Genomic DNA, 18,847 nt, shown 5'->3' with positions numbered 1-18,847 from the left:
GTCTACAAGAAATTATCACAACAGACATTGGATCACAGTTTGTTTCCAGTCAGTTCACAGAGTTCCTAGAAAACTACAGAGTTCACCACCATTGCAATACGACACACAATTGAATGATCGTGTTGAATAATTAAGCAGGAGGTTAGTGAATGTCTGGAATATGTTGCCCGGGGAGGTGGTGGGAGCAAATACGATAGCAGCATTTAAGGGGCAACTAGATGAATACACGAATAGGATGGGAATGGAAGGATACAGAGTCCATAATGCATATGTTTCTAGTTTAGGCAGGCATCATGATCGGCGCAGGCTTGGAGAGCCAAAGGGCCTGTTCCTATGCCGTACTTTTCTTTGTTCTAATCAAGGACAGTCCAGGAGCCAGTATGTCAGCAGAGAAATCCATTCATAACCTATTTTTCACATATCAACCCACTTCACTGCCTCTGACCAGAAATGTGCCAGCCGAATTTATGATTGATCGTAACTTTAACAAGCCACTGATCCTTCTTAATCTGAGCTAACCAACAGGAATATCCATGTGAAAACAGAAGAAATTGCAAAACGACAAGGTAAAGCAAAAGCACAGTTCAAGAGACAAACACACTCAGGGGAACCACGATTTGGAGTGGGAGGTTGAGTTTGCATCAAATGGCCAAATTGTTACCACAAACTCAGATTATGTCTATCAGGGCCAGAGCAATCAAGCCTTGATAGCTAATCGGGATATATTGAGGGCAGTAGTTTTGAGGATAGATTTCCTTTTCCATGTTGATTGTCTGTGCCATCAGGCTGATCACTTGGAACCACAACCCAAAGCTCGTAGATCTCAGCACCGTCATCAACAAATTTCGTATCATAAAGACTATGGCTGGAATTCTTCGGCCGTTCATGCTGGCGGGATTCTCTGGTCCTGTCAGCAGCGCACCCCCACCTACAGGTTTCCCTCTGGCGTGGGGGGGAGGGGGGGGCATCAATGGGAATTCCCTTGACCCGAGTATCTCACCCTATTTCTGTGCTTAGAGAAAATCGACAGGCTGAACATTAAGAAATGACTCCATGTACATATGTTTATTCTTTATGATGAACTAATTCAAAATAATATCCTATAGCTTTACATTTGTTCAGTTTTTGATTATCTGTATTCAATGATTCTTCACTGAGTGCTGCGTGCTATTAGTTAAGCTTGGGTGTGGGGACTGAGAAATGAAAACTAAGGTGCTAAAAGCATACTGGCTTCACAGTGGCCAGGTAGAGGAATTTTACACCTTCTTAAGATCATAAGACATAGAAACAGAAGTAGGTCATTTGGTCCATCGAGTCTGCTCTGTCATTCAATGAGATCTTGACTGATCTGATGTGATAATCCTCAACTCCACTTTTCCGCCTTATTCCTTTATTCCCTTACTGATTAAAAATCTGTCTACCTCAGCCTTGAACACTCCAACCCTCTGGAATAAAGAAGTCCATGGATTCACTATCTTCTGTGGGAAGAAATTCCTCCTCATCTCTTTCTTAACTTGGTGGCACCTTACTGTGAGATTATGCAATATGTCCTCTGGTCCTTGATTCGCCCACAAGAGGAAACAACTGCTCAGCACCTCCCCAGCAAGCTCTCTGAGAGTCCCATGGGTGGAACCTTGAGCCCATGTTCGGCGTCTGCAAGGTTGCCGGGAACTGAAGATACGGAAGTCACAGTTCTTCCCTGCAAGAATGTGATTTCGGATCTACTCTGCCACTCACTGGTACATCATCAGGATCATATAATGGGCATGAACCCGATTTACATGGATTTCCATTCATTTCAATATTATTAACCTGCCCTTCACCAGATATTGACCTCCTGCCAACTTCAAACTGTACCGGCATGTTGTAACATTGGCACAGTTTACGACAGTTTCACACAGTCGTGGACCTGTCATGGAGTTTTTCTGGGGTGAGGGGGAAGGTAACTATTGTCCCCACGGAACAAAGGACACAGCCAGACTGTGCCCTGGCAATGCCCCCGACACTGGCAGTTGTCACAGATTGGTGCTGCTAGGTTTGTACCATGCCCCTGCCAACCTGTGCCAAGGGGCAGGCCCCAGTGGGAGCATCATGGAGGGGTGGGGTATGGAATTGGTGCAAATGTGGTTGTGGCCGGGAGTGACAGATGAGCATGGACGCTTGTTTGGAGAGTTGGGGGAGGGGGTTGTTAAAGAGACCAATGATCGTGGTAGCGTGGTGAAGGGACCAATAATCATGGGGGGAGAAGAGAAAGAGCCAATGATCACAGAGGGGGCTGTTTGGAGTGAATGCTGGCTCTGATTGAAGGTGGGGAGGTGAGCTCTGATGACTCCATGGCGGGCTATGGGGAAGGTTTATTGCTTCTCTGATTGGGGCACCCTTTAAAGATGGTGTCCCAATCTCTATGCAACCAGATTTTGCTAGTATATTGGCATGAATCATACTCCCTTGATTTTTTTTTTGACAGAGTATGGGAGAATCTGGAGGGAAAAGTGACCGGTTCCCCCAGAGAGAAACACGCCGGTTTTCTCACCAGAAACAGCACTGCCATTTTTTGGTAAGATTTAGCCCTATATGTATCAACAATGTCACCTTTCATTCTTCTAAACTCCAATAATTGCAGGCCTAACCAACTCAACCTCTCTTCATAAGAAAGTTCCTCCGTACCCGGAATCAACCCACTGAAGCTTCATTGGACTGTCTCTAATGCCACATATTTTTTTCTTAGATAAGGATTCTCCCCTTCCAATTATACTTTAAAATGGGGCCTTTAGATGCTGAGACAGAATGCAAAATAATATATACTATTTTGCCTCATTCTAACAATAGTTACGTGGCAAATGTAGCTGGAATATCAACTGCATTACAGACTAAAGCAACAGGACGATGAGTTATAGCTTGTACCACATGAGGGACTCTGGGTGAATTTGATAAAATGCTCTGCTAAGGTCATGAACCCAGACAGAATTGTGGTGAAACTTTGCCATTCAAATCCATAGTGGATGTAAAATATAGAGATTTAATCATATGCAAAACACAACTTTTTGTCAAAGGTACAAGAGAAGTGCAAGATATTTTGAGGACAATAGTTATGAGGATATCTTTCTTTTTCCAATGTTAATTGTCTCATCAAGCTGATCAACCAGAACCACAGCCTCATAAATCTCAGCACTGTCATCAAAACTTCCATATCTTAATGACTACTTCCTTTCCTCCATCCCATTTCTCGGAGGGATTTCAAGCCTCAGCCATCTATTTATTATGGAATTCTAATTGCCATATCTCGTTGGACTAGTTGCTCCCTATTTTGTGTTGGGATATATTCCTCGGAATACCATTTGCACCTGAGAACCAACAAACAATTGAAATGGACCACGTACCTTTGATCTCGCCAAGTATCTCCCCTGTATTGAGTCCAGCCATTTTTTCCTTCCAGTCCTTCGAGAGAAACTTCTCGACGCAGGATGACTCTGTGGAGAAAAAATTATAATACATGGTGAAGAAACAATTCTGTTGCTCAGTGAAAAAATGCTGATCCCTTTGTGGAATAATACATTACATTTGATCGGCATCTGCACAAATGGATAGCACATATTTGTGCCAACATAATGAACATTTATTACCAATTAGTTACTAAACAGTAACTCCCCAAATTCCATTAATGATTGCCAAAACATTCATTCCATTTGCCTACATGTAAACCATGGATTTGCAGGCCCACAAAGCCATGTAGCCTTGAGTTTGAAGTGGACAGTTACATGATTGTTAGTCCGGGAAATGCACAGTGGCTGTGGTTGATTTAAATCATAGTGTAAGGGACATATTGGAGCAGTTTCACCTGATCCAAACAGCTTGACCCTGACACTGGGAGCCCAAGTAGAAAATGGTCCATTTCTCAGGATTAATAACCCTCACCTTAACAGACACACAAACTTTGCCTCTTTTTGCTGTTGCATTTGAAGTTTTAATCGTGGAATGGTCCAAAGTGAAATGTATCATTCACAGTACTTTGGTTACAAAATATAGCTCAGTGAGCTGCTGGTTGGAGCTATATTATTCCGCAAATTGAATCCCAAGAGGGCCCTTTTTCCCATTCATCATCACTTTCTATTCCCCATGCCAAGTCAGTTTTCAATCCAGCAAGTTAATTTGGCATTAATTCTATGAGCCTTGATCATTTTTGGAAGTCTTGTGTATAGGACTTCATCAAACTGCCTTCAGAAAATCCAAGTAAAGAGCACCTACTTATTTAGTTACCTTTAGAATTTAGAATTCCAGTGAATTTGTGAGGCATGAACTATTGTCGCTAAATTCATGATGACTGTTCCTTATGGCTCCTTTATTCTTTACGTGAACACTGATTGCATCTCATAAAGTGCTTTCAACCATTTTTTCCATTATGAATGTTAAGTGAACTTGTCTGTAATTCTCCGATTCATCTCTTGCTTTTTTTTAATATTGGGAAAAACAGATACTATTCCCTTATCTTAAGCTATGCACACATACAACACACACACACATATATAAAGAGAGAGAGAGAGAGATTGTGGAAGTATTAATCAGAACCTCACACATTTCCTCAAGGATTCCAGCGCACATCCCATCTGCTCTAGGTGCCCTGTATGCATTTAATTCTTCAAGTTTCTTTATTACACATGCTTTCCTAATACCTACATATGTTACAGGCTGCTGAGCCAAAATAACTGCATCTAAAATTTGGCCAGTTATCATTTGTGAGAATGGACATGAAGAATTAATTTAATATGTCAGCCATTTCCTGATCCTCCATAATATTTCTATCCCATTTAGCCCTTGGGAGCACTATCTGTTCTTTCTCATTCCTTTCACATATGATACAGCTACTAAGTGTCTTTGGGTTCCTCTTGTTCCTTTCTATTGCTTTTATTCAGATAGTTCACCTCGTTCAATGTTCACTTACATTAGCGTCGAATGACATTGTATCAATCCGCATTCCTCTACAGTCTGCTCATTTCAGTGCGTGCGATAAGACTACAGATTTAATCCAGCATCTCAAATGAGTGGCAAATCTTCATGCAGGAGGAGGCTAGTTGATGACTGTCAACAGACTATTCAACTGTGAAAGGTATCACAGCAGTGCTTGATTCTGACCTGACCCAACACCCATGCATGCATACACATATTTACAGGATTAAAAAATACTGTTGATTTTTCCACTCACCTCCCCAACCCAACCCCCTTGCAAAGTCCCAAATCCAACCTCAAAGAAGTGTTTTTCCATATTTTCCAAATTAGTCTCGAGATTTCTCTTAGCCTCCCCATAAGCAGCAATAATTTTGACTTTATTATTTCTCTTCTTGTTGGGGTATACTTACTTTGTCTATTTAAGGAACTCTACCAAAGATAAAAATCAATTTCTCTTCTGGCATTTAGCTTCCTACGTTAACTTCTACTTTAATCCTCCCCATTTCTCTTTCTTCATGGTAATTTGCAAGGCATAATCAAGAGTTCATTGGTTCACCCCTCATTTTTGAGAATGAGAATTCCTTCTTTGCATTTTAAGGAGAGTTACAGGATTTTCACCACAGGATTGTCCACCTGTGACTCAAAGGTAATTCTTCAAAGTCTGCAATTCAAATGGTAGACCCAGTAACGCTTTTCACTGTTAAACTGTTGCTCACTCTTTTTTTGGGCATCGCTGGCTAGCTAGCATTTATTGCCCATCCCTAGTTGCCTTGTTTAGAAGGCAGCTGAGAATCATTGCTGAGGCTCTGGAGTCACATGTAGGCAAGACCAGCTAAGGACAGCAGATTTTAGAGTGGCACAGTGGCAAGCACTGCTGTCTCACAGTGCCAGGGACCTGGGTTCAATTCCAGCCTCAGGTGACTCTACTGTGACAAATTTGCACATTCTCCCCGTGTTTGTGTGGGTTTCCTCTGGTGTCCTGGTTTCCTCCCACACTCCAAAGACGTGTAGGTTAGGTAGATTGGCCATATTCAATTGCTCCATAGTGTCGGGGAATTAGCAGGGTAAATACAGAGGGTTACGGGGATAGGGTCTGGGTGGAATTGTTGTCAGTGCAGGCTCAATGGGTTAATTGGTCTCTTTCTGTCCTAAGTGATTCTACTTCCTTCCCTAAAGGGCACTAGTGAACCAGATGTGTTTATGGTCATCAGTAGATTTTTAATTCCAAATATTTTTTATTGAATTTAAATTCCACTATCTGTCATGGTGGGATTTGAACCTGGGTCCCCAGAACGTTAGCTGAGTTTCTGGATTAATAGTCTAGTGATAACACCACAAGGCCATCGCCTTCCCCTAACATAGGTTGGAGTATAGTGGAAATCACTATTAGAAAGATAAAACACTGATTTATTATGAAGCGGAACTGAATAGATTCCAAAGTAACTCATTCACTTAATTAATCCAAAGTGACATCTACAGTTTGGAGTCAGAATGGTTGCAGAAGCTTGGAATATTTGGAAAATATGTTGAGGAAGTCAAGTTTTTAACCTTTCTCAAGTGAAGGCAAGCAGACATTAAAATCAGCAATTTGAACATGTGAGAAATAAAATATTGTGCGTGCTTGAAATTGGAAATGAAAACAGAAAATGCTGGAAATAGTCAGCAAGTCTAAAGGCATCTATGGGAAAGAAAAGGGAATTAACAAAACATTAACTCTGTTTTTCTCTCCATTGATGTTGCATGACTTGTTGAGCATTTCCAACATTTTCTGTTTTTAACTGAATTAACTTTTGTTTTCCCTTTTTGAAGTTTGTCTCATTCAAAAGTCCAAGGATGTGTGGGTTTGGTTGCTTGTCTATGCTAAAATTGAACCCAGTGTCAGGAGGATTAGCAGGGTAAGTGTGTGGGGTTATGGGAATAGGATCTGGGTGGGATTGTAGTCAGTACAGACTCGATGGGCCCAATGGCTCCTTCTGTACCTGCAAGGATTCTATGATAAAGTTTTAAAGTGCACTTATTAGTGTTACAAGTAGGCTTACATTAACATTGCAATGAAGGTACTGTGAAAATCTCCTAGTCACCACATTCCAATGCCTTTTCGGGTACACTGAGGGAGAATTTAGCATGGCCAATGCATCTAACCATCATGTCTTGTGGACTGTGGGAGGAAACTGGAGCACCCAGAGGAAACCCATGCAGACACAAGACAAATTGCGATTCCACACAGACAGTGACCCAAGCCAAGAATTGAACCCAGTTCCCTGGTGCTATGAGGCACCAGTGCTCACAATTTTTGATGCAATTCAACAAATAACATTAAATTGGAGCATGGATGCTAAAAAAAAACTAGTGCAGGAAAGAAATAGAGAATCAGGTGAACTGGCATGACAACAATAATTTCTCCCTCAATGTCAACAAAATGAAGGAGATAGTCATTGACTGCAGGAAGCATAGTTGAGAGCATGCCCCATGTACATCAATGGAGCTGAAGTTGAAATAGTCGAGAGCTTCAAGTTTTTACATGTCCAGGTAAAAAAAAAGTCCTGTTCCCCCCATGGGGCCATTATAGTTAACAAAGCCTACAATAAATAGCCCTCATTGGAATGTTAAGTGCATTATGGAATATTTATTTATTATTGTCAGAAGTAGGCTGAGATCAACACTGCAATGAAGTTACTGTGAAAATTCCCTAGTCACCACACTCCGGCGCCTGTTCGGATACACTGAGGGAGAATTTAGCATGGCCAATGCACCTAAACAGCATGTCTTTCCCACTGTGGGAGAAAACCAATGCACCCAGAGAAAACCCATGCAGACATGGAGAGAACATGCAGACTCCGGACAGACAGTGACCCAAACTGGGAATCTGGCGCTGTGAGGCAGCAGTGCTATCCACTGTGCCATCGTGCTGCCCCCATTTATAAACAATGTTAATTTTCTTCTTTCATTTTTGTCTTTAAGAGTTTGTCTTTGTACCACCGTTCTATTTCCCCTGGCACTGTAATCTTTGGAATTGTTAAGCAGTTTTATGTCATGCGATGAGGGAAGGCACATCACCAAAAAAAAAGTGATAATATATTTTTATAATAAAAATATTTACCCCTTCAATTTTGGGAAAATAACACAATCACATGGAAAGAAGAAAAATAATATTGTTCAGATCATTCTGTCTCTGTCACTTTATGGATGCTGTTTGCAGTTTATTCAAAGAAGAAGAGTTATCTTGGGCTGACAGCTTTAGAAAGGTGGATCAGAAGACTGTCTGCACTGATAAGCAACACTACAAAGTAAACGTAGCAGCAAGCACTAGGTAAAAGATGACATGAAGTACACACTATCTGCACCCAGCAATGAAAACAATTAACATCTCTTCCCGCTGTAATGAATCAGGTCAGGAATTGCTGGAATTCTGTTCTCTGTCGCAAGGACAATGATAAAGAGCAAGTTGCTAACAATCAGACCCTGGGCTCTGAAGTCTTCCTCGAAGCTGGGGGTCAGCTTGTTCTCGTCAAGTTGAACTTTTTCTTGTGCAGTCTTGCGTATTTTTTTTTGACAGCACAGATCAGTGCCGGGACCCAGACATGGAAAACTAAAGACGGAAGATCAAAGGATGCTTAGCAAGGCTGGTGTGCCTCCCCATTAAAAAATACATGCAATATTGCATAAATAAATTGACTCGCCGAGTTTCATCCCTGTGGGGTTGCTCTGGTAGGCAGCCTGGGTCTATAAATCTGGAAGAAGCAATATCTGGGAACAATTGCGCTCTGTATTTGCCCTGCTCCATTTTGATATAAAAGGCTGCAGTGTTCAAAGCAAAGCAACCACCATGTTGTGCTGCAAGCTTTGGACTTCCAGAAATTAGAGAAAATAAGGCAAGTGGGTTGGATCCCTGTTTTGGAGCATTTAATTTGTACATTTACAGAAGTAGCCAGAAGCCAAACATACCTAAGCTTTGTTTTTCATCTCTATTCTCAACAAAAAAGAGAACATCTTTCATATGGAAACAAGGGTAAAGAGGAAAACTCTTGCAGATTTCTGATATGATGGCCGGTATTCTCCCATCCAGCCTGCCACAGGAATTCCAGTGGGGTGGTGGTGGGGGGCGGGCAGACCATGTAAAGATCCATTGAAGTCGGGTGGGAATCTCCGGTTTTCAGGAGAGCGCAGCAGGAGAATCTCACCCAACAAGTTGTCTCCTACACTGACCCAGGTGTAAATCTTCTGGTCCCACCCACCACAGGAGCGGGACCAGAAAATTTGGCGGACCATTTAAAGGTCCGTTGACCTCGGGCAAATATTTCTGGTCTCAGGACATGCACAATTGGAAAATCCTGCCCCAAGTTTCTAGTGTAAAAATAGCCTTCATTAGAGTGAGTAGTTAAAAGAAAAGGTGCGGGAAGCGAGGTGAATTCTTGCAAGCTGCCCGCAGCATATCCTCTAATTCCATCTTTTACTCCCATTGTATGCTCTGAAAATTGAACTCCAACTCTTCTCACCCTCTCCTTTCGTTCTATGTACGGAATGAACGATACATTTTGTCTGTATAGCGCGCAAGAAACAATACTTTTCACTGTATCCCAATGTATGTGACAATGATAAATCAAATCATTCTAACATCTGACAATGATAATTACCATCTTTGGTCACATAACACCCAATGCCCTCCAAAATTAAATCATCATGCAAGGTGTTTTTAGGAATTTTCACAACATGCTAAGACGTTCTCAAGATATAGGCTTTCATTTTTTTCTCTTCAAATGGTTGTCAACACCTCGAAGAACAACAGGATTAAAGGCTGAACAGAAATCAGGTCAAGTTAATGGCAACACCTCATCAATTAAATATAGCTGAGCATTAGTTAAAGATTCTCCCTCTCTGAAATATCATCCTCAGTCTAAGTTCCTGTGGCCTTTTTGTGTAATAGTCTACTGTTTCCTGACTAATTGCAAATCCAAAAACAGACAATCCGCAACATAATGGGCAGTATTGATGGTGTTCTCCAAGGTGGACTTTGAAACCCACCAATTTGACAGTTTCAAATTAACGGTGATGATCTTCCAGAGTGAAGGAGAAACACCAGAAAGTAAAGGGATGGGTCAAATCCATGACCTCAAATATCTGTAATCACTAACACCAACAAATAGGATTACAGGATCAGTCACCAACATCAAAAGCACCATTTCCGGTTAGGTCTGTGCTTGAAAAAAAGGAGATCCATCTCATTCCACCTGCTATACACTCCAGCTATAACAGAACTACAATCAGAGTAGCTAACAAGTGAATGTCGAGAATTAGCCAGCTACTAATACCGTCTGTGTGGAGTTTGCAATTCTCCTTGTGTCTGCGTGGGTTTCCTCAGTGTGCTCTGGTTTCCTCCCACAGTCCAAAGATGTGCAGGTTAGGTTGATTGGCCATTCTAAAATTGCCCCTTAGTGTCCTGAGATACGTAGGTTAAAGGGATCAGTAGGTACATATGTAGGAATATGGGGTAGGGCCTGGGTGCTATTGTAGTCAGTGCTGACTCGATGGGCCAAATGGCCTCTTTCTGCACTATAGGGTTTCTATGATTATAAGATACTGAATGGTCAATAGCTATCCTACCACAGGCAGTCCTTGACTTTATGATGTTTGAGTTACAACAAGCAGCACTTAACCCTGTTTCGTGTTTACAACATTGGTTTCAATCTTACAACACATGCCAGTGACCAAGATGTGATATCCATATATCATAGAATCCTGACAAGCCCATTGAGTCTGCACTGACAACAATCCTACAAACGCTCTTATCTGCATAACTCCACATATTTACTGCGCTAATCCCTCCACCTACGCAACCCAGGATATTAAGGGGCAATTTAGCATGGCCAATGCATCTAACCCACACATCTTTGGACTGTGCGGGGAAATTGGAGCACTCGGAGGAAACCCATGCAGACCGGGGAGAACGTCCAAACTCCACACAGACACTGACCCAAGCTGGGAATCGAACCCAAGTCCCTGAGGCTACGGGACAGCAGTGCTAACCCCTATACCGCCGTGCCATCCATATATGCGCATTGATGTTCTGTGCACCCCATCTCCCTGACTCAAGCTGCTCAATTGCAGTTCCAAGACATTCTTACTTGGTGAATCTTTGTATTTTCAAATTTTTTCTTAAATTTATAATTGATTGACTACAAAATGTTCGGTTATTTTGGTGAAAATAGTACATCAGGACTTGATTCAGGGACCAATTCTCAATTTATGACATTGTTTTTATGGGAAAATTGGTTCCGACTTATAATGTTTCAACTTAAGATGGAATTTTTAAACCAATTGTGTTGCAAGTCCAAGGACTGCTTGTATTTTACAGTGAGCCATACTTTGGTACTAATGGCTGCAGCAACTAAACAAAGCCTTATGCACGAACAGCAGTGTACAATTTGAGCTGTAAACGTGATCTGGCCCAGGCACAGGAGCCACAGATGGGACTCTGCAGTCCTGCTTGGAACTGTAGCCATCAATTTATTCCTGGCTTTAGATCCTGATCTCTTGTATTCCACTTGAAGAGAGGGTAATAGCCTAAGTTATGGAACCTCAGCCTTAACACCACGATCAAACTGGTCAGACTTCTGCACTGGATCCTAACTGCAATATTTGAAGTAATCAGTTCAAAGTTGCAATGCAATAAACTTCACAAAGAAGGCAGAAGCTGGCAATCTGAAATACTAAGAAGTCTCACAACAGCAAGTTAAAGTCCACAGCTTTTGGAGCACTGGTGCTTCATCACTCACCTGATGAAGGAGCAGAGTGCCCGAAAGCTCGTGATTCCAAATAAACTTGCTGGATTTTAACCTTGTGTTGTGAGACTTCTTACCATGCCAGCATCTCCACATCATGAAATAAAAACTGTGCCCAGAAACATTTCTGCGGGTCTGACCGCAGTGGAATGAAGAAGAATCATACTGGACTTGAAATGTTAATTCTGTTACTCTCTCCACAGATGCTGCCAGAGCTGTTGAATTTTCCCAGCACTTTTTCGTAATGTTTCAAAATACTGGACCCACAGTTGAAGTTCGTGTGTCGGTGAATTTTTGGACCATTCCATAAAATAAATGCATGCACCAAATAATTTTGCTTCTTTGTTATGCAAGGTTTAGGACAGTGGTGTCAACCTTCCTGCTTTTTTGTTTTACTTGTGTTGTTCTCCATCAGGTATCAGCCAGTGATAAAGCTGACAAATCCTGCCTTAGTTTCCAATATTCAGCAGAATGTGGGCCTTCCTGTCACCAGAACAAGGTAAATTGGTCAGCTGTGGCAGAATGTTACACATAGAGCCACCTTTTTTTATTATTCATTTGTGGGGCTTGGGCATCACTGGCTGGTCAGTATTTATTGCCCATCCCCAGTTTCCCTTGGAGGATAGTTGACAGTCAATCACATTGGCATGGCTTTGGAGTCATATGTAGGTTAGACCAGGTAAGGATGAAAGATTTCCTTCCCTAAAGGACATTAGTGAAGCAGATAGGTCTATCCCGACAATCAACAATGGCTTCATGGTTGTCAGTAGATTCTTAGATAACTTTTTAATTGAATTCAAATTTCACCATCTGCTGTGGTGGGATTTGAAGTCTGGTCCCCAGAACGTTGGCCAAGTATCTGGACTAATAGTCTAGCGATAGTCCATTGCCTCCCACAATGTACAGCCACCTTAATTGTGTTGTTGTAGTATGGGCATGTCAACTACAATTGAAATGAGACAAGCAGCCCCTCAGTAGTTTTCTCTGATAACTTACGTTCACTTATGATCTAATACACCATGAGTAAATGCACCTTATTTACAACACAATAAAGCACAATGATATCCTATAATACACATTCTCTACAGTCTCTTTTGTGTTTGACAGCCAAATAAGTTTTCTTTGTAATACCTCCTAACATCCTGCAGCTCTAATATCAGCATGTTATCAATCCCTAGTTGACAAGAATTCATGCAACCCTTTCTTTATACCAGCCCCATGCTAACTTTGGTTTTTAAGAAGTTTCACAAACTGATGCTATTAAGAGCATTGCTGCTTATGCTTGCTCCTATCTTCTGTGAAAGTGTAACTTGGACAATTATAGGTTATAAGAGTTTTAAAACTAAATGAAAGGCAAATAGGACCACCACTCTTCTGGTTTGAACCTGACAGACTAGGAAAGGAAAACTTGCATGTAAATAGCACCTTTAGCGAGCCAATAAATTACTTTTGAAGTGTACTCATTGTTGTACTATAGGTTTTCTTTTGGATGGGAGGGAGCATGGTGACCATCTGTTCATTTTAATAATTGAAATCTGGACAGAAAAGGTTTTGGTTGCATTTGTTTAACTTCAACGACGAGTGCAGGTGTGAACTGGCAAGGTTTGATTCGTCTTGCTTGTGGCTTTGCATTCCTGTATGCTCAAATTCAGAACGTGCACCCGCAAATAGTGGGCGGGATTCTCCGATCTCATCCGTGCCCACCTCACTGCAAGTGAGAATGGAGGATTTGGCATTCCAGCCAAAACTCCAATCACTTTCAGCGGCACTGGAGAATTCCAGCTGCGAATGACGGTGGAAGTTTTCAGTGACTATTTTTAATGACCGGTACTGTCTGATTTGAAATGGCCAAAAGGAGGTTATCATAGACATAGGTCATTCTTCCTCTCATCTAGAAACCCATAGTTTAGAAGAAGAGTCAACATTCAAAACTTATCCCCACCCCTCCCCACGAGTATTATCTAGTACGTAAAATCATAAAATCCTACAGTGCAAAAGGAGGCCATTTGACCCATCGAGTCTGCACCAACCACAATGCCACCCAGGCCCTATCCCTATAACCCCATGCATTTACCCTAGCTAGTCGTCCTGGCACTAAGGGTCAATTTCGCATGGCCAAAACATCTAACCCGCACATCTTTGGAGTGTGGGAGGAAACTGGAGCATGTGGAGGAAACCCATGCAGACACAGGGAGAAAGTGCAAACTCCACAGTGAGCCAAGTCAGGAATTGAATACAGGTCCCTGGCACCTTGACGCAGCAGTGCTAACCACTGTTGCCATCGTGCTGCCCCTTACATGTCTCAAGTTGTCTTTTGACACTCTGCGTACCTTTGTTTTACTATTTACACATTCTGATTTCTCTATAGTCACTATCAGCACCCTTCTTAGTCATGATCACCACCATTTACATTCCCTTTGTCTTTTTGTCAAGGCATCTTTGTCAAATCCCCACTCCTCACCCTCCCAGTGTAAATCTCATCTTATTTCTTTGTCTTCAGCTCTGACAAAGGGTCATCCAGGCTTGAAACGGTAGTTGCATTCTCTCTCCACAGATGCTTTCAGACCTGCTGAGATTTTCCAGCATTTTCTGTTTTTGTTTCAGATTCCAGCACCTGCAGTAATTTACTTTTATTCAAAACTTTAACTCTCCGTTCTATCCAGAGGTATTCCCTGACCTACTGACTCTCATTTTCAGTTTACGTTTTATTCATTGCTGCAGTTTGTGCACATACCACCCACTGTCTCCAACCAAGGAATGACAGATCAGGCACTTCACACAACATCGGAAGATGCCTCCTAATCACAAAGGCACGCAATGTGAATGACTCCAGGTGATTTATTCCTGGCCATCTTGGACTGTAAAAAGTCTGACAACACCAGGTTTTAGTCCAACCTATTTATTTGATAATATACTCACTAGCTTTCGGGGTTACCCCCTTCGTCAGGTGAATGGAGAGTTCTGGCCTCAGATAGAGCATATAAAGCACAGACAGTTTAGAGATTACTGATTAAAATGCGAATCCTTACACCTAACCTGCTGTTCAAGACCTGAAGTGGCTGACAATGTGAGTGGTAGGAGCACTGATCACAGGTTAAAGAGATGTGTATTGTCTCCAGACAGTACAGTAAGTGAGGTTTTGCAAACCCAGGCAAGTCATGGGGGTTACAGATAGTGCGACATGAACAGCGAAAAACCGCACCAATCTCCTCAGAAGGCAAACACAGGACACAGTGGACAGAGTACCCTTCGTCGTCCAGTACTTCCCCGGAGCGGAGAAGCTACGACATCTTCTCCGGAGTCTTCAACATATCATTGATGAAGACGAACATCTCGCCAGGGCTATCCCCACACCCCCACTTCTTGCTTTCAGACAACCACACAACCTCAAACAGACCATTGTTCGCAGCAAACTACCCAGCCTTCAGGAGAACAGTGACCACAATACCACACAACCCTGTCACAGCAACCTCTGCAAGACATGCCGGATCATCGACATGGATACCATCATCACACGTGAGAATACCATCCACCAGGTACATGGTGAATACTCTTGCAACTCGGCCAACATTGTCTACCTGATACGTTGCAAGAAAGGATGTCCCGAAGCATGGTACATTGGGGAGACCATGCAGACGCTACGACAACGGATGAATGAACATCGCTCGACAGTCACCAGGCAAGACTGTTCCCTTCCTGTTGGCGAACACTTCAGTGGTCACGGGCATTCAGCCTCTGACCTTCGGGTAAGCATTCTCCAAGGCGGCCTTCACGACACACGACAGCGCAGAGTCGCTGAGCAGAGACTGATAGCCAAGTTCCGCACACATGAGGATGGTCTCAACAGGGATCTTGGGTTCATGTCGCACTATCTGTAACCCCCATGACTTGCCTGGGTTTGCAAAACCTCACTTACTGTACTGTCTGGAGACAATACACATCTCTTTAACCTGTGATCAGTGCTCCTTCCACTCACATTATCAGCCACTTCAGGTCTTGAACAGCAGGTTAGGTGTAAGGATTCGCATTTTAATCAGTAATCTCTAAACTGTCTGTGCTTTATATGCTCTGTCTGAGGCCAGAACTCTCCATTCACCTGACGAAGGGGGTAACCCCGAAAGCTAGTGAGTATATTATCAAATAAATAGGTTGGACTAAAACCTGGTGTTGTCAGACTTTTTACTGTGTTTACGCCAGTCCAACGCCGGCATACCCACATCATGACATCTTGGACTGCACAGTATTCTCACATTGATATAATGCATTGTCAATCAAAAACACTACACATCTGTGTAACTTTTATGGAGCAAAGACCACTTAAAATAACTGCATTTAAGATAAACAAATGTAATTTTTCTAACTAAATTCTGTCAGTCCCAAACAAGAGCAAACTTTAATCCTCATTTCCCACTGGTTATAAAAGCAAACATCATACAATAGGCACTCATTAACACAATTATACTGAGAAACACCTAGCCTGCCTCAGAGACTGTAATCTAGAGTGGAAACAGAAAATGCTGGACAATCTCAGAAGTTCTGACAGCATCTGTGGATAGAAAATAGAGCCAACATCTCGCATCTGGATGACCCTTCAAAGGCTGCTAAGACTGTTGAGATTTTCCAGCATTTTCTGGTTTTGTTTCAAATTCCAGCAACTGCAGTATTTTGCACTTAATCTAGACTGGTTGGTTATAAGCATGTTATTATTTAGTTTTATATATGTTTCCTTTTATGAATTCTGTGTTTTTATGAGTAGAGGACCTTTAAAAAGGGGATATTTATGGTTTGCAGTTAAGAGGTTGTCCTAATGTCTACTTATTGATTAATATATAAAGACAATAGGCAATGCCAAAAGGTCCAACTCCAGTGGCAAAGCATAATGAATGAAATGACTTGTGGCACAGTGGTTAGTACCGCTGCCTCACAGCGCCAGAGACTTGGGTTCAGTTCCAGTCTTGGGTCACTGTCCAAGTGGAGTTTGCATGTTCTCTTCATGTCTCCATTGGTTTCCTCCAGGTGCTCCAGTTTCCTCCCACAGTCCAATGATGTGTGGGTTAGGTTGATTGGCATGCTAAATTGCCCCTCAGTGTTGGGGAGATTATCAGGGTAAATACGCATGGATAGGGTCTGGATGAGATTGTTGTTGGTGCAGGCTCGATGGGTTAATTGGCCTCTTTCTGCACTGTAGGGCTTCCATAATTTCAGTACTGCTCATGGCGTGAACAGCCATCTCATAAACTACACCACTAACGGCAGTCTTCTGAGCTTGTCCAGCAACCCAAACACCTTATGCTATCTGCCATCTTATCCAATGGTTTTCACATTAGTACTCGCTACAAACCTTCCCCAACTATAGATAAAAGTCCAGAATTAATCAGAGTTTCCGAATAACTGCAATGTGCAAAACCCTACAGTGAAGCAAAGCTTAGACAAAAAAGAGCCATTTCTGCATAGTATAATATGATATATTTTATATGATATATGATATAATTTGATATATGCTCTGTCTGAGGCCAGAACTCTCCATTCACCTGACGAAGGGGCTAACCCGAAAGCTTGCGAGTATATTATCAAATAAATAGGTTGGACTAAAACCTGGTGTTGTCAGACTTTTTACTAGTATAAAGGCAACAGCAAGAAGAATGTATGGTCTGGTTGGAGTATAGCTGTTAACTGTACAGCTTGTCTAAAGGTACCATTGTTCCTCATTCTGTTCAGTGAGAATCAATTCTGTAAAGTGCATTATAATAAGGGTCATTTTCGATTTACTCCATGGGTTGCAGCTACAAACACAATGCTCTATGCAGATTAATGGCTCTATTGTTACCTCTTGTAATGCTAATCTGTCAATTGTGTATCTAAATAGGTCACTTTAACACCTCATTATTCACTAACATGAAGCTCACCACTGAGAATGTCATGCCTGTGATTTTCTAAGCCATATTGTGACTGTAAATATGAATCAGTTTTTTCTAAATAACTCTGTTTGACAGAGAGTACCTGCTACTTTAAAGGTGTTTTTACATTACAGGAGTGCAGTCAACAGTAGACGAAAATTTACATTTTCTGCTCTGCAAGAGATCAGAATCTGCATGATTATAGAGAAAAGTAAATGCAGAGAGCTGGTTCACATCATGCCCTCTGGGTTTCTGTATTAACACTGCAGAGTAAAAAGTCTGACAACACCAGGACAACACTGCAGCCCAGGAGACCTGCAGAGCCTGTTCCCTAAAGTGAGAGAGCGTGGAGGCCACGTTCCTGCAACAGGATCCCAGAACTCCGTGTTAAAACACAGAAACAAAACCATCTTTACTGTACATCCAATATTCTGGTCAAGGAAAATGAGGTAAGGTCACTTAAAGGTCGTCAATAAAAAAAACACATTTGCCATTCCAATGAAAAATTATCAACCTGAAATGCTCTGCTCCTCTTCTCAGGCAGCGCCAGCCTATTCTATTTGTGCCAGAGCCTTTGTTACATGACATTAATTGTATATTATTATGGGTGCTTAATTGTACTCAGATGGGGGGGCATTAGCTGGGGATTCACCTGTGCTCATATATACAGGAACACACTGAAAGTGCAGTGCAGTTGTTGGATTGGAGGCGCATAATATGTTAGGCGTGTCTGTGTATGTTAAAGCTCATGAACAGGTAAAGACTGAGGACAGGTTTTTATGTTTGCCCTGCCAGTGGTTTGGAAGGAGAGGGGATTGTAAAATCCAACTCATGGCTTTCTGCCACCTGCCCACTCAGCTCTGACTGTGAAATTTTATTGGCAACAGTGGAAGCGTCAGAGGCAATGGCCTAGTAATATTATTGCTAGACAATCAATATAGAAACTCAGTTATATTCTGAGGACCCAGGTTCAAATCCCACCATGGCAAATGGTGGAATTTGAATTCAATAAAAAATACCTGGAGTTAAGAATCTACTGATGACCATGAAACCATTGCCAATTGTCGGAAAAACCCACCTGGTTCAATAATTCCCTAATTAGGGAAGGAAATCTGCTGTCCTTACCTGGTCTGGCCTACATGTGACTACAGATCCTCAACTGAACAAGACCAAACTAGAGATGGGCAATAAATGCTGGCCAATCAGCTACACTCATGTCCTTCAATT

At 42.0% G+C, this 18,847-nt stretch overlaps 1 protein-coding gene across 10 annotated transcripts in view; it reads right to left on the bottom strand.

The window, feature by feature from the left end:
- The window catches only part of sox6 (SRY-box transcription factor 6), a 615,141-nt gene that overhangs the window by 239,534 nt on the left and 356,760 nt on the right, over window positions 1-18,847 (bottom strand). For all 10 annotated transcript variants that reach the window (XM_080190145.1, XM_080190148.1, XM_080190144.1 and 7 more), the window contains one exon: window positions 3,381-3,470. In XM_080190145.1, coding sequence (XP_080046271.1) covers window positions 3,381-3,470 — 90 coding nt within the window. The remainder of the gene's footprint in view (window positions 1-3,380; window positions 3,471-18,847) is intronic.

The sequence above is a fragment of the Carcharhinus amblyrhynchos genome, chromosome 6 (genome assembly GCF_965287045.1).
Source record: "Carcharhinus amblyrhynchos chromosome 6, sCarAmb.v2.hapA, whole genome shotgun sequence".
Lineage (NCBI taxonomy): Eukaryota > Metazoa > Chordata > Chondrichthyes > Carcharhiniformes > Carcharhinidae > Carcharhinus > Carcharhinus amblyrhynchos.
Note: the sequence above shows the minus strand (reverse complement) of the source record. Positions and strands in the feature narration are given on the sequence as shown.